Raw genomic sequence first — 13,652 nt, forward strand, 5'->3', positions numbered from 1 at the left:
GCCTCAGCCGCCCGAGTAGCTGAGAGTACAGGCATGTGCAACTACACCCAGCTACTTTTTATATTTTTAGTAGAGATGGGGTTTCACCATGTTGGCCAAGCTGGTCTCAAACTCCTGACCTCAAGTAATCTGCCCGCCTCAGGCTCCCAAAGTGCTGGGATTATAGGCATAAGCCACCATGCCTGGACATTTTTATAATTTAAAAATTAGTTTCTAAAAGTAGAAAAGCATGAAACAAATTATTTGGATTAATCCTCATTAAGTCATGACTATGTAAAAGCTCACCGATAAAGTGTGGTATTTTAGTTGCTCTTTTGTGAAAGGAACATTTTTTTTTTTGTATGTGAGTATGTGTTTTATGTTTTCCTTTTTCTTCAACTTTTATTTTAATTTCAGGGATGCATGTGCAAGATGCGCAGGTTTGTTAAACAGGTAAATGTGTGCCATGCCGGTTTGCTGCACAGATCATCCCATCACCTAGGTATTAAGGTAGGGGGAATGTCTTTCTTAGCAACAGAAGAAATGGCATAAAAATTGTCTTCTTTAACTTTTTGCTATGAAATTTTTCAAAGAATAGAGGTAATAATGAAGAGCATCTACTTGCCATCACTGAGTCTCAACACACTTTGTATTTTGAAAAAATAAGGATGTTTTCTATACAATTTCAATACCAATTAAAAAAAAGATATTAAATTATATAAAAAAGTCAAAGTCATTTGGGTTAAAATTGCTTACCTTAATTTTGGCCATCAAAGCATCAATAGAAATTTCCAGATCCTTGATCTGTTTATTCATCTCTGGTTTTCCATCTTTCAACACACTGACTACCTCATTAAATTTATCAAGTCGTTTTTTCAGTGTGCCCACCTTAACCAGGCCATCAATGCTGTAAAAGTAATATTTCATTAGAGCATAATTTCACTTCCATTTTCAATATTATCTAATATTCTTTTTCAGATCTCTTGTTGAAGACTAAAAAAAAATCAAATATGAATGTGAATGACACTGATGCCTGTCAATGGGACTACAGCCTTCTACAACTTTGAGAATTCAAATCACAGAGGAACCCAAAGGAGTCATCTAGCCTCTCAGAAAAGGTACGATGGATCAATAGATATTCAGACTTTCAATTTTAAAAAACTTAATTAAAAATGAAAGAGTCAAGTAACAAATAATGACTAATTTATAATGGGACAACATAATTCCTACTCATAATCTTGAAAATTATGGTAAACATATTAGTGAGTTTTTTTAAAAAGTCACCTTGACACTATCAAGAAACTCAAATAACTAAAATAATACAAATAAAAGAGCTGCTCTCAACCACTTATTTCTTGTTTTATAGTCTTTACACATTTTTGTATGCCACTTCAAATCCTTTTATAGAATGAGGCAGGTAATGAGGTAATAAATGAATTAACTAATTTCAAATATTACAAATAAAAGACTAATATATCATTTTACAAAGAACATGAAAAAACTCCTTGAGTATCCAAACTGCTTTTTATTATGACCTTACTGTCCTTTTGTATTACAGTAACTAGGTTTCACAGAGTTCTTTTTAGGCGCAATTCATCTTACCGAGGTTTGTGTCTCCTCTTGCAAAGCCACATTCGAATAGTTTTTTGCATTTTAATGCAGGCTTCAGCTCGATATTTTATTTTGTTTTTCACTATGTTTAAGAGAAAAATAAAATGATAGAAAATTATTCAGTTTAAATTTGACATATATTTAAAAACTCATTTTCACAAAGTAATTCTCAAAAAACATGAAATCTTGATGACTATATTATTTATATTAGACATCAAAATCAGAAAGTTTTAACGTTTCTTTCTTTTTTTTTTTTTTTTTTTTTTTGACAGAGTCTTGACCCAGGCTGGAGTGAAATGGCATGCTTGGCTCACTGCAACCTCCACCTCCCAGGTTCAAGTGACTCTCATGTCTCAGCCTCCTGAGGAGCTGGGACTACAGGCGCATGCCACTATGCCAGGCTAATTTTTGTATTTTTATTACAGCCGGGGTTTTGTCATGTTGGTCAGGCTGGTCTCAAACTCCTGACCTCAAGTGATCCTCCTACTCGGCCTCACAAGTACTAGAATTACTGGCGTGAGCCACCACACCCAGCCAGTTTTAACGTTTCTCTAAAAGATATTGAAACTGCATTTGCAAAAATTACAACTAAGAAAATTATGTAAAAGCGATCTGACCTAACCAACTCCATCTTGCTTCTAACCTTTTATTTGGAAAATGATGGGGAAAAGAGATTCTGCTCTCTTTTCTCTTTTCATATTAATAGTTCTCTTTTTATCTATATTGTCTAACAAAATACCTCAAAAATCATCTTTGTTTGCATGATTCTTTTTCATTAGGCCAAAAGAATTTTCCTTTTCTACTAATAAGAAAAAATGTACTGAATTCTTTTCACGTGCCTCGCACTATTTCAGGTACTCTGATGAGTACAAGGGGCAACTATAAATGTAATAACGTTACTGATTCCCACACAGCTCCCAACAATTAAAGGTTTGCCATAGATCCTTAAGTAACCCCAGAATGTTCCGTCCTTCGCCTTTGTTTTGGGCCAGCTACTTAGCTGGCCAAACCACACACAAAAGCAGCTTAGTCCAGTATATCAAAGGGGTTTGAATTCCTGATCCCAAAAACACAATCCCAAAAGCCATAATCCCAAATGTTGAAATCCCAAAATATCAAAATTCCTAGATTAAAATCCCTAACATCTAAAATCCTAAAAATCACAATCACAGGAATCAGAACTTCAAAAAGAGCAGTCTCATGAAGGAAATGAATATGAACATATTCTCCAAGAAGAATCATGTCCTAAAAGAAAAAAGCACCTATTATTCATGGTGCAAGGCTTCAAAAGATAAGTTAAAGACTGAGAAAGACAGCCAGCTCTTATGGACTATCTCCATGCAACTGCTCATAATCTATCCCTGTAATACACTTTTTTGTATGTCAAACTTTCTTTTTAGTTTTGGGAATTTTTTTTTTCTTTTTCTGTGTTTTTATTTTCACTATCTTAAATTGTCAGCATTTTTTAGAGAGTTCTAATTTATTGTATTCATTTACTGCAAATTTAACTCCATGAAAATACATTATCACAACGTTTACTTTCTGGGTAAACGCTGTGTATGTACATAAAAACACTGAAACTTCCTCAATAAATGAACAGATGTCTTTTATCAAACATCTGCATTTGTAAGAGATAGCATTTCTCAAGATGTCAGATATCTGGGTAACTACAAATGCAGTGGTGACACCATGGTTTTTGACTGATTTCATCAAAAGATAGCTTGTTCATCACAGTATTTCAGATGACCACAGTAATGAAGCTGGGTGCACAATTACCAACCACAATAATATGTGTTTACACATTTCACCTTTTGACATATTTCTTTATGTATATGGTTTGTTTGCTCCATGCAACTATTGTTAGTATGTGTTTATGCTTTCAAAAATATATACATTGTCATTGCCTATTTTATTGTGTAAAGTGACCTATAAAGAGTTGTCATATTTTTATATGTTTCCAAATCCCCTTTTAAAAATGTAAATAAATATCTTTTAAAGAATATTTGTATTATTTTTTACAGAATCCTATATTTGGTACTTTGATGTTTCGAGATTTCAACTTTTGGGATTATGGTGTTCAAGACTGTGTCTTTCATGATTATAATAGACTCCCTTTCAAAGAACAGGATTTAAGAGGGGATGGTAGGGGAAGAGACTGAAACAAAAAACTGAAACACCATTTTACATGATCTTGAAAGACATTCAAATAGTTTAAACTTTACCTTTTTGAAAGCAAAGTCAGAAAAGGCTTCTAGTTTAGAGAGAGATCTCTGAGAAACCAGGAAAACCAGTCTGGGAAATACAGAAATTATTATGCAAAAGGTGGAAACGGACTTCACTACGGCACTGGCAATAAAAAGAAAGGAATGTATAGTATTTGGAGGAAGAATCAACAGGATCTGGTGACTGATAATATTTCAGCCATAAGAAAGGAAAGTGGATTACAATTGGAATTTTGAGGGGCATGTGTACTGTAGATGCCATGCAGTCAGAAAGAAAAGCTGTGGTTTAAGTCTGAGAGATTAGGGGATGGTGGGGGTTGCAGGGAGGAGGAAAAGAATCAAGATAGTGAATTCTGCTTTGTTAGGACACTATGAAACGGACACTCCTGTAACACATTTGAATAAAGAAAATAAGTATCATACACTCAAAAAGAGAAAGAACATCTACAGATAGTAGCTTATCACATACTATACATGAGGTGTTGCTTGAGGAATCTAGGACCCAATGCGAACAAAAATCTCAGCATCCCCTCTGAGACAGCTTTACAACACTCCACAAACCACCTTAAAACAATGAAAGATCCTAAGGGTATGACGGAAAATACCTACATTTGATGACTGAGAGTGAGCACCACTGAACTTTCTTCCAGCGACTGCAGATGAGCCAGTGATTGACTCTTTTAACCAACTCAGCTAAGTGGTCAGGGTCAGACTTCATGATCTGATCAAATTCTGCAAACTAGAGAGTGAAATAATTTAATATCAGTATTAAAAGATAAGTGTATTTAAACACACAAAAGACATGAAGTAAACAGAATTCAAATCCAAAATCTAACTGTCTGAAAATGGTCACATGCCAATTATATAGGCCTTGGCAGAGAATACAGCAAACCCAAACATACTTGTCCACATTTTGCTTCCTTTCTCCAGGAGCTTTTCTAGAGCTAAGGGAAGTTACTTAACGCCAGGTAGCAGATTCAATAACAAAAATGGGAAAAAAAATCTTAAATGACTTTTAAATTATAGATGGCTGACAAGAAGACTTTATTGAGAAAAGAATGAAAAAGGCTGTATCTGTGAATGGGCTCACCCACATTCTCAGATATCCTTATGGGGCTTTTGAAAAGTGCAAATTAGCTATATAATACCAGGTACCACCAAAATTATTTGGTCTCTCCCAATCCTGATTACCCATTCTCAACCTTTTTTTTTTTTTTTTTTTTTTGGAGATACTCTGTCACCCAGGCTGGGGTGCAGCGGCGCAATCTTGATCACTGCAGCCTCAACTTCCCAGGCTCAAGCAATCCTCCCACCTCAGCCTCCCAAGAGGCTACGATTACAGACATGCACCACCACACCTGGATAATTTTTTTATTTTTTTGTAGAGATGAGGTTTTGCCATGTTGTCCCAGGTGGTCTCAAACTCCTGGAATCAGGCAATCTCACTGCTTCAGCCTCCCAAAGTGCGGGGAATATAGGCCTGAGCCACAGCACCCAAGCCCCATTTCCATTTTGAACAGAGATGAGAAATTGCTACTAAGTGATATACAACACAAATAAAACAGCTACTAGGCTCTCAATTAATAAAATACATTATTTCCACCATCTACCACAAAATTCCATGATGATTTCAATCCTTTACCAAATATCCCACTATAATATTAAGAATGTCAAAAATCCATCAACCAATATAATGGCTTCTTATAGTCAAAATTAAAGGTAATATAACTAGAGTAAAGATATTTAATTCTTTGTCTTAAGCTTTGAATAAATATTTCTGACTACCTTTTCTGGAGGTTAAGAAAAAGTACTTTCTCTATGAGACTATTATTTCTCAAATAATTACTAAAGCTCTAAAACAAGTTTGTCCAAGCTGCAGTCCATGGACAACTTTGAATGTGGCCCAACACAAACTCATAAACTTTCTTAAAACATTGTGAGAGTTTTATTGTAATTCCTTTCTTTTCTTTTTTTTTTTTTTAAAGTTCATCAGCTATTGTCAGTGTTAGTGTATTTTATGTGTGGCCCAAAACAATTCTTCTTCTAACATGGCTCAGGGAAGCCAAAAGACTGAATACCCATGCTCTAAAATAAATGTGGAGTTTACAAGAAATATGTATGCTTAAAGCTAAACAAATTATTAACATTATATATTCTCTTCCTCTCAACTTTTATCTTTTCTGGGAAATGGTTTGGGTCCTCTGTAATGAAAAAGTCCAGGAAAGTGCATATATTGGTAATGCATACATACATTTCACCTCATCTCCAAAACTATAAAACCAGATTTATTTATTGTGATTAATTCATCCTTCAAGGCACAAGTGATATTTCTTAATAATTTTGCTAAACAAAACTAATATGGCTATTTAAATATAGTAATAGTTATGCTTAAAATTATGAGACTGTAATTATTCAGTCAATTACAAAGATGTTAGGAATGGTGAAATCTTACTTATAACAAAGACTGTGAATAGCATTTAGATATGTCTATACTGAATATTAGTTATGAAGTATTCTATAACTCAGTCTCATGCCTTTGTATGAGAACCTATGACTACTATAACTATAGGACTATGTGTTGTGTTAGCCTAAAAAAATCATGCTACATTCAGAAGTATTTACACATTAATTCATTCATTCTAGAACTTGACAGAGTTCCAGCACAAATTCCAATCCAATTTCTTATCCCTTATACAACTACCATACTCTACTGAAACTTGTTCTTACAATAAAGACTCAAAAGTACTGTGAAAATCCCAAATCGCTGAATACTAAATTAATACATTTAAGAAAAGCTTTCAACTTATTTAAAATGAACATTTGTGGTTAGTTAATCCTTAGTTAAGTGAAAAGGTCGTTAAGCAATGCTCTCATTCCAATACTTCCAAAGCTGAATGAAACTGTAAAAACTATACACCAGAATATTACATACTGTAACTTCTCACAAGTAGGGAAATTATGCAGTTCATGCTCTTAGTTACCATATAATTCAATAATAATACAAATTATTAAATACTTTAAGATATTCACTAACCCTATTTGTTTTCATGATGTTACAGTTTAAAGTAAAACTATTTACCTTGCCAGGTCTAAAAAATACTTTTGTTAACCCAAACTTGTAGTCAATTTCATTTAAGCCCAAAGCTTTAAACAGAGCCTGAAAAACAAAAATTAAAAAGTTAAATGTCAATATAAAAAACAAGTTTATAGCTAAGAAATTCAATTTGGGTGGCATTTGTACCTTACAAAATAGTCTTGGATCCAATCTTGCAAGTTTATCTGGCATATACTTTTTATACATGTTGTACAGCTCATGAAATGAAGCTCGTGATGGGAAACCACCCTGCATCAAGTCCAAAACAGACACCATACCTAGATTCATGAACGAACACAAGGCATCATCAATCACTGTTCCAAAATAATTTGTGAATAATCAATTTTATAAACTACTATTTAGGAATGGGCAATTTATGGGAATTTTCAGCAATTAAATATTATATAGGAAATATATTTATACTCATTATGTCCCATCTTATCCACTATCTAAAATTACTGTAGTCAAATTTCCTCTAAACCCAGGAAGACTCTTTCCTAGAGGCAAACTGTTGGTCTCTAGAAGATCAAGTGTAATTGGGCACAGTGGTTCATGCCTATAATCCTCGCACTTTGGGAGCCCACTTCAGGCAAAATGCTTGAGCTCAAGAGTTCGAGACTAGCCTGGGCAACACGGCGAAACCCCATCTCTACAAAAAAATAGAAAAATTAGGGAGGCATGATGATGCATGACTGTAGTCCCAGGTACTCAGAGAGCTGAGAGAGGAGGACCATCTGAGCCAAAGGAGAAGGAGGCTACAGTCAGCCTTGCAGGACACTGTATTCCAGCCTGGGCAGCAAAGTGAGACACTCTCAAAACAGAACAAAACTAAGGAAAGATCAAGTCTAGTTTCAATCTTTTTTTCTGTTAGATGACTCAGTATCACAAACTCAGTATATAAGGCAAAGCCTGTATTAAACCACTTTCAAAGTCCTGAATTTTAGAACAGAATTCCTGAAAGAATCTCCAAAAAGTAGATACATTCGCAAGTTATCACCAGTGCATAAGGCAAATGGAAAAGAAAGAAGAGCTCACTGTTTCACTATAAAGACTGACTTTCACTCACCTCTCAAAGCAACTTGACTACTGGGATGATTATTGGGTAAATATCTATCTTCAGTGTAACTCTAATAAGTGGTTAATCTGAGCATTGAGTCAATGAGAGCTTTTCAAGTCAAAAAAAGTGTGAAATAGGCAGGAAAGGCTGAACAACTTTAAGTGATGCCAAGATTTTGATTTACAAGACCTAGATTTCAGTCTCTAGGACTATTCAAATCAATGAAGAAAATCAGATTATTCAATAGAAAGTATTATGACAAATGGCAAGCCATTTTGAAAACAAAAATAACATTAGATCTTTATCTCATTTCTTATGCCAAAATAAACTCCTGCTGACCAAAAATTTAAATTAAAACAAACTCTAAGACTTTTTAAACCAGTGAATTTTTATTTTAAAATAATCTCATAGCAAAGATGGCCTTTCTAGGCAGTCAAATTGAATTTTAATCTATTTGACTGACAAAGGTATAAAACATCAATTAGTACTCAGAGTTGATGACAGTGTAGGAAAACACACACATGCATTCTTAGTAGAAGAGAAAACCAGTGTGACAATTTTGGATGGCAACTTGGAAATTTGGGCTCAGTATATCTATTCCACAATTTTTCACACTTGTGGGCAAAGATATGCACATGGACAATGCCCAGATGTCCTCTGGATCATTGTTGGTAATAGAAAAAATAAACAGAAAGAACTAAAATATCAATTGATTAAATTATGTTGCGGCCATATGATGGGATATAACATATTAATTTAAAAGAATAGAGCAGAGCTTAATTTAACCAGTATAAAAAAATATATTCAAGACACAGAGTTAAGTGGTCACCCCTAAGAACTGAGATTTCTTGTTACTTATATTATTCTGTACTTTTTAATTTGTTACTGTGAATTTTTTACATGAATTAATGAAACACATAAAAGTTATCATTCCTATGGGGGAAAAAATCTCCAGAACTAGATTTAGCTCTAGGCTCTGCTTGGAGAAAGAAAAGTAAAGTTTCGTTAGTATCATCACAGTTTTTGGCCATTTGAATCAGACAAGTACCTTTGGAAATGTACACATCTAAGTTGCTTGGCTTGCCCTGTAGCTGCAACTATAAACTTGCTCACGGTTCATTAGGAATTTCATGGTGCTTAGCAAATTATGAAGCCTACAACTGCTTTCTCAGCACTTAAAGTTACTCTTAAGATGTTCTGGAGCCTAAATTTTTTTTTAAATCACTAAGGCGAATACTCTGCCTTCTACACATTTCCATGACCTGGCTTTTACTCTTGGGAGTTTGGTGAGTGGCTTCTTGGTGCAGAGCTGGCTGGTTATACTCACAACCCCTCCTTGCCACAAGACAGGCAGCACAGTCCCAAGGTTACAGAAAAAGAAAACTTGTCTTATCTCACCTTCCCCTACTTTGCCCTGGTGTTTACCAATTAGAAGATAGTAATTTTAGGCTGGGCATAGTGGCTCACACCTGTAACCCCAGAACTTTGGGAGGCCGAGGCAGACAGACCACTTGAGGTCTGGAGTTCGAGACCAGCCTGGCCAACATGGTGAAACCCAGTCTCTGCTAAAAATACAAGAATTAGCCAGGTGTGGTGGTGGGTGCCTGTAATCCCAGCTACTTGAGGCAGGAGAATCACTTGAACCCAGGAGGCAAAGGTTGCAGTGTGCCAAGACTGCGCCACCATACTCTAACCTGGGCGACAGAGTGAGACTCTGTCTCAAAAAAAAAAAAAAGAAAGAAAGAAAAGAGTAATTTTGGTAAAAGATGACTTAAATTTATTAATTCTCTTTAAAATGAAAAAAATAAATAAATAAAAATGGAAGAGTAAAGTACAATCCAAATCTTAAATATCTTCATTATTTTAGAAAGCTTCATAAGTATGTTTATTTCTAGAACTTCTTAATTTTTTCATTTTCTCATCACCTAGCTACATGACTGGAACAAATTGCTATTATGATATCTATTAGTGGTATTTAAAAAATCAAAGTATAATGAATTGGTATTATCTGTTAAAGTGACAACATGTCTTAAGATGTTGAAATATACTGCTTATTGAAAGAGGAATCCTAGCTAAAGGATTCATCAGTAGCCCATACTCTCTCCACTAATAGCATATATACCTAAATCTAAACACATGCAAGTTGCCAGGACACTAGGTGATCACTTAGGAAATAAATGAATTATTATATTACCCCAAACAAATCCTAAAGAGGGATTCAAATGGGAAAAAAAATCACCTTGAGGAAAATATTACAAAAATACATCTCTACTATATGGAGGAATACAGCAGACATAAATTATTTAATTTTCCAGTATTTGCTAGAATTAGTCACAAATAAATCTTAGTATTTTCTACACCATGCATTCTATTTAACAAATATTTACTGAATCTAGTATATGCCAGGGAAGCAGGAATGTATGTTTAAGCCAAAACAGATGCAGTTCTTGCCCTCATGGGGCTTACAGATTAAAGGAGGGAAAAACTAAATAATTATACAAATATGCACAAAATGTGTAACTACAGCTGTGAAATAAAAACACCTGAGCTCAGCACCCCGAACTCAGGCTCCCCTCCAAGTTAGAAATATCAAGAAAGGCTTTCATAGGAAGTGATGATCAAGCTGAGATGTGAAAGATAAACGAAAAGGCAAACAGAGGAGGCAGCATGTGCACAGGCCCTGTGCTGGAAGGAAACACACAGGATTTAGGGAACTAAAATGAAAGTCAGGGTGGCTGGGGGACAGGAGGGAGAGAGAGAGTGGAAATAAATGAAGCTAGGGACACATGGGCCAGGCTCTTTGAGACCTCTTCACCCTAATACTAGTCTGAAGCCATTAGAGCATTTTAAGCAGAAGAAGGACATGATGACTTGAGATGAGTTGTGGAGTGATAATTGCAGATGCACATGAAAAACAGACTGAAGAGACAGGAGAATACTTAGGAAGCCACAGCAAAAATCCAGGTAAAAAACGGTGGCAGCTTAGATTAGAGACTATCAGTACACACTGTTTAGGAGGTTGTATCAGCAAGACTGGGGAGCCTATCTAAGGGAATACACATTTGTGCTGTTCAACTTGGCAATCACTAGCCACATGTTCTATAGCAGCACTAGCAGCACATGCTGTATAGCAGCAAATAAGACTAATTAAATTTAAGTTTTTAAAAAGTAAAATTAAGGCTCACACCTATAATCTCATCATTTTGGGAGGCTGAGGGAGGAAGACCACTTGAGCCCAAGAGTTTGAGCCTGGGCAACATAATGAGATCCTGTCCCTATAAAAATATTTTTTTTAATTAGCTGGACATGGGGGCACATGCCTATAGTTCCAGCTACTTGAGAGGCTGAGGCAGAAGGATCACTTGAGCCTGGGAAGTTGAGGCTGCAGTGAGTCATGACTGTGCCACTGCACTCCAGCCTGGCTAACAGAGTAAACCCCGTCCCTGTGCCACCAAAAAAAAAAATTAAAATTAAACAAAATTTAAAATTTAGTAACTAAGTCATACTTAGCCACATTTCAAGTACTTCAGAGTCAAATGTGTCTCATGGCTACTAGATTGACAGATACGGAATATTTCCATTATGATGTAAAGCTCTTCTCAACAGTACTGACATAGAATGAGAAGAAAAACAGGCCTAATCTAAATCCTGAAAAATGGTAACAAGTATTCAGGTAGAAGAAAATGAGCCTGAAGAGAAATCAGGAATGATCAGAAAACTGAAAAGAAAAGCAGGGGCATACACTGTGTCAGGAACCAAGAAAAGGAAATGTTAAAAGGGTTGGTCAGAGTCAAATGTGGCTATGAAGTCCATTAAAATAAGGGCTACAAAAGGGACATGTGCTTCAGAATCAAGGCAATCACTGGTGACCTCCTCAAGGTAGGAGCTGAATTATCCTGGGATTAAAGAGTAAGTGGAACACATGAAACTGAGAAAGCAAGAATAATCTATTCTTGGAGAGAAAAGGAACTGGAGAAAAACAGTAAGGAAGAGGAGGTGGCTGTAAGGGAATGTGGATCAGAGATGAGATTTCAGCATGTTTAAAGGGTAATGGGAAAGATCCATCTCAAAAGGAATAGTTTGACAAACATAAACAATGCTGAAGATTCATGAAAAAGTAGGAAGAGATGGCTTTCAAGGAACTATAAGCCTCAACCAGGAAGAGAGGCAAGCCCTGCTTTCTTTTTTTTTTTTTTGAGACGGAGTTTCACTCGTTACCCAGGCTGGAGTGCAATGGCACGATCTCGGCTCACCGCAACCTCCACCTCCTGGGTTCAGGCAATTCTCCTGCCTCAGCCTCCTGAGTAGCTGGGATTACAGGCACGCACCACCATGCCCAGCTAATGTTTTGTATTTTTAGTAGAGACGGGGTTTCACTATGTTGACCAAGATGGTCTCGATCTCTTGACCTCGTGATCCACCCGCCTTGGCCTCCCAAAGTCCTGGGATTACAGGCGTGAGCCACAGCGCCCGGGGCCTGCTTTCTTAACAGAGGAAAGTTTAAGTGGTAGGCAGAACTGCTTGGTAGCAGACAGGTGAAGCTTTAGGATTTTTAGTAAGGAGGTAAGCCCATCTACTGGCACAGGTTCAGAGACTTGACGAAAGCAGGAGGGGTGTGACCAGTCTCCATTGAGAAACAAAAGATGCTGACCAGGAAATTCTGGCAGGACAGGTTTGACAGCCCTTTAAAGATCAGTGATGATCCATTAACTGGTGCCAACCTGTCTTGTCTACCAACCCTGTGCAGACAAGAAGAACGAACAGAATTAGATTCATCAATAGCTACAGTTTTGTGAAAGAGGTCAAGGGTAGATCCAGATTTGTGAGGCACCACCACATGCGGCTCTATACTTTTCTTATAATTAAGAAAATGTAAGGTGAAAATTTTATTGAACTGTAAAACAATCAAGATAATGGTGAATTATTTGAAAATATTGGAGAGGATCCAAGATGGCCGTTTAGGAACAGCTCAGGATTGCAGCTCCCAGTGAAAGCGCAGAGGGTGGGTGGACACCGCATTTTTATTGCCCACAGACTAGGAAATTCCCAGGCGGAGGAGCTCCACAGGTCACCAGCGCGGCTGTTTCGGCCAGCGGTCCGGTGCCGCTGCTTTGCCCCGCGCGGCTGCTTTGTCGGCGCCCCGGAGCAGCGGTTCTCCCTACAAAATACACCGGTCCGGATGCCCTTTTGGCTGGCGATAGGAGCCACGGGAAGTTGCCCATTCGTCTGTTTAAAAAGGGGACTCAGCAGAGAACCAGGACAGTAGATTCCAGGGCAAAAAAAAAAAAGCGCCACAAACCTCAGTGTCACTGTTTAAGACAGCGCAGTGAGTGGCTACAGGGGAAAACAAACAGACCCCGGCGCCTCTTCAACAGGCGACTGGAACACCAACTTAAAAAAGGCTCTGAGGCAGGAAGCCAGGCGATCAGGCTCGGCTGGTCCCACCCCCACAAAAGAACAGCAACCAGAAACTCTGGATTGAGAGTTTCAGGCAAGCACAGCTGAACCCGGGACAGTGCAGCTCTGTAGGGGAGGGGCGTCTGCCATTACCGAGGCAGCCCGCCGTTGCCAAGGCAACCCGCCACAGCAGCGAGATTCCGCCTCAACAGAGGCGGACCACCATTGCCAAAGTAGTTCTAACTACACCCATATAAGCAGGACTGCAGGGAAGTTCACTCGGCAGGTGGGC

General features: G+C 37.2%; 1 protein-coding gene across 2 annotated transcripts in view; it reads right to left on the reverse strand.

Annotated features, from left to right (window-relative positions):
* MYO6 (myosin VI) overlaps positions 1-13,652 on the reverse strand; it is a 159,735-nt gene that overhangs the window by 21,473 nt on the left and 124,610 nt on the right. For both annotated transcript variants that reach the window (XM_017506839.1, XM_037730814.1), the window contains 5 exons: positions 7,054-7,184; positions 6,892-6,969; positions 4,422-4,551; positions 1,582-1,672; positions 736-886 (listed from right to left, as the gene is read on the reverse strand). In XM_017506839.1, coding sequence (XP_017362328.1) covers positions 736-886; positions 1,582-1,672; positions 4,422-4,551; positions 6,892-6,969; positions 7,054-7,184 — 581 coding nt within the window. The remainder of the gene's footprint in view (positions 1-735; positions 887-1,581; positions 1,673-4,421; positions 4,552-6,891; positions 6,970-7,053; positions 7,185-13,652) is intronic.

Source organism: Cebus imitator, unplaced genomic scaffold (assembly GCF_001604975.1).
Source record: "Cebus imitator isolate Cc_AM_T3 unplaced genomic scaffold, Cebus_imitator-1.0 Scaffold363, whole genome shotgun sequence".
Classification (NCBI taxonomy): Eukaryota; Metazoa; Chordata; class Mammalia; order Primates; family Cebidae; genus Cebus; species Cebus imitator.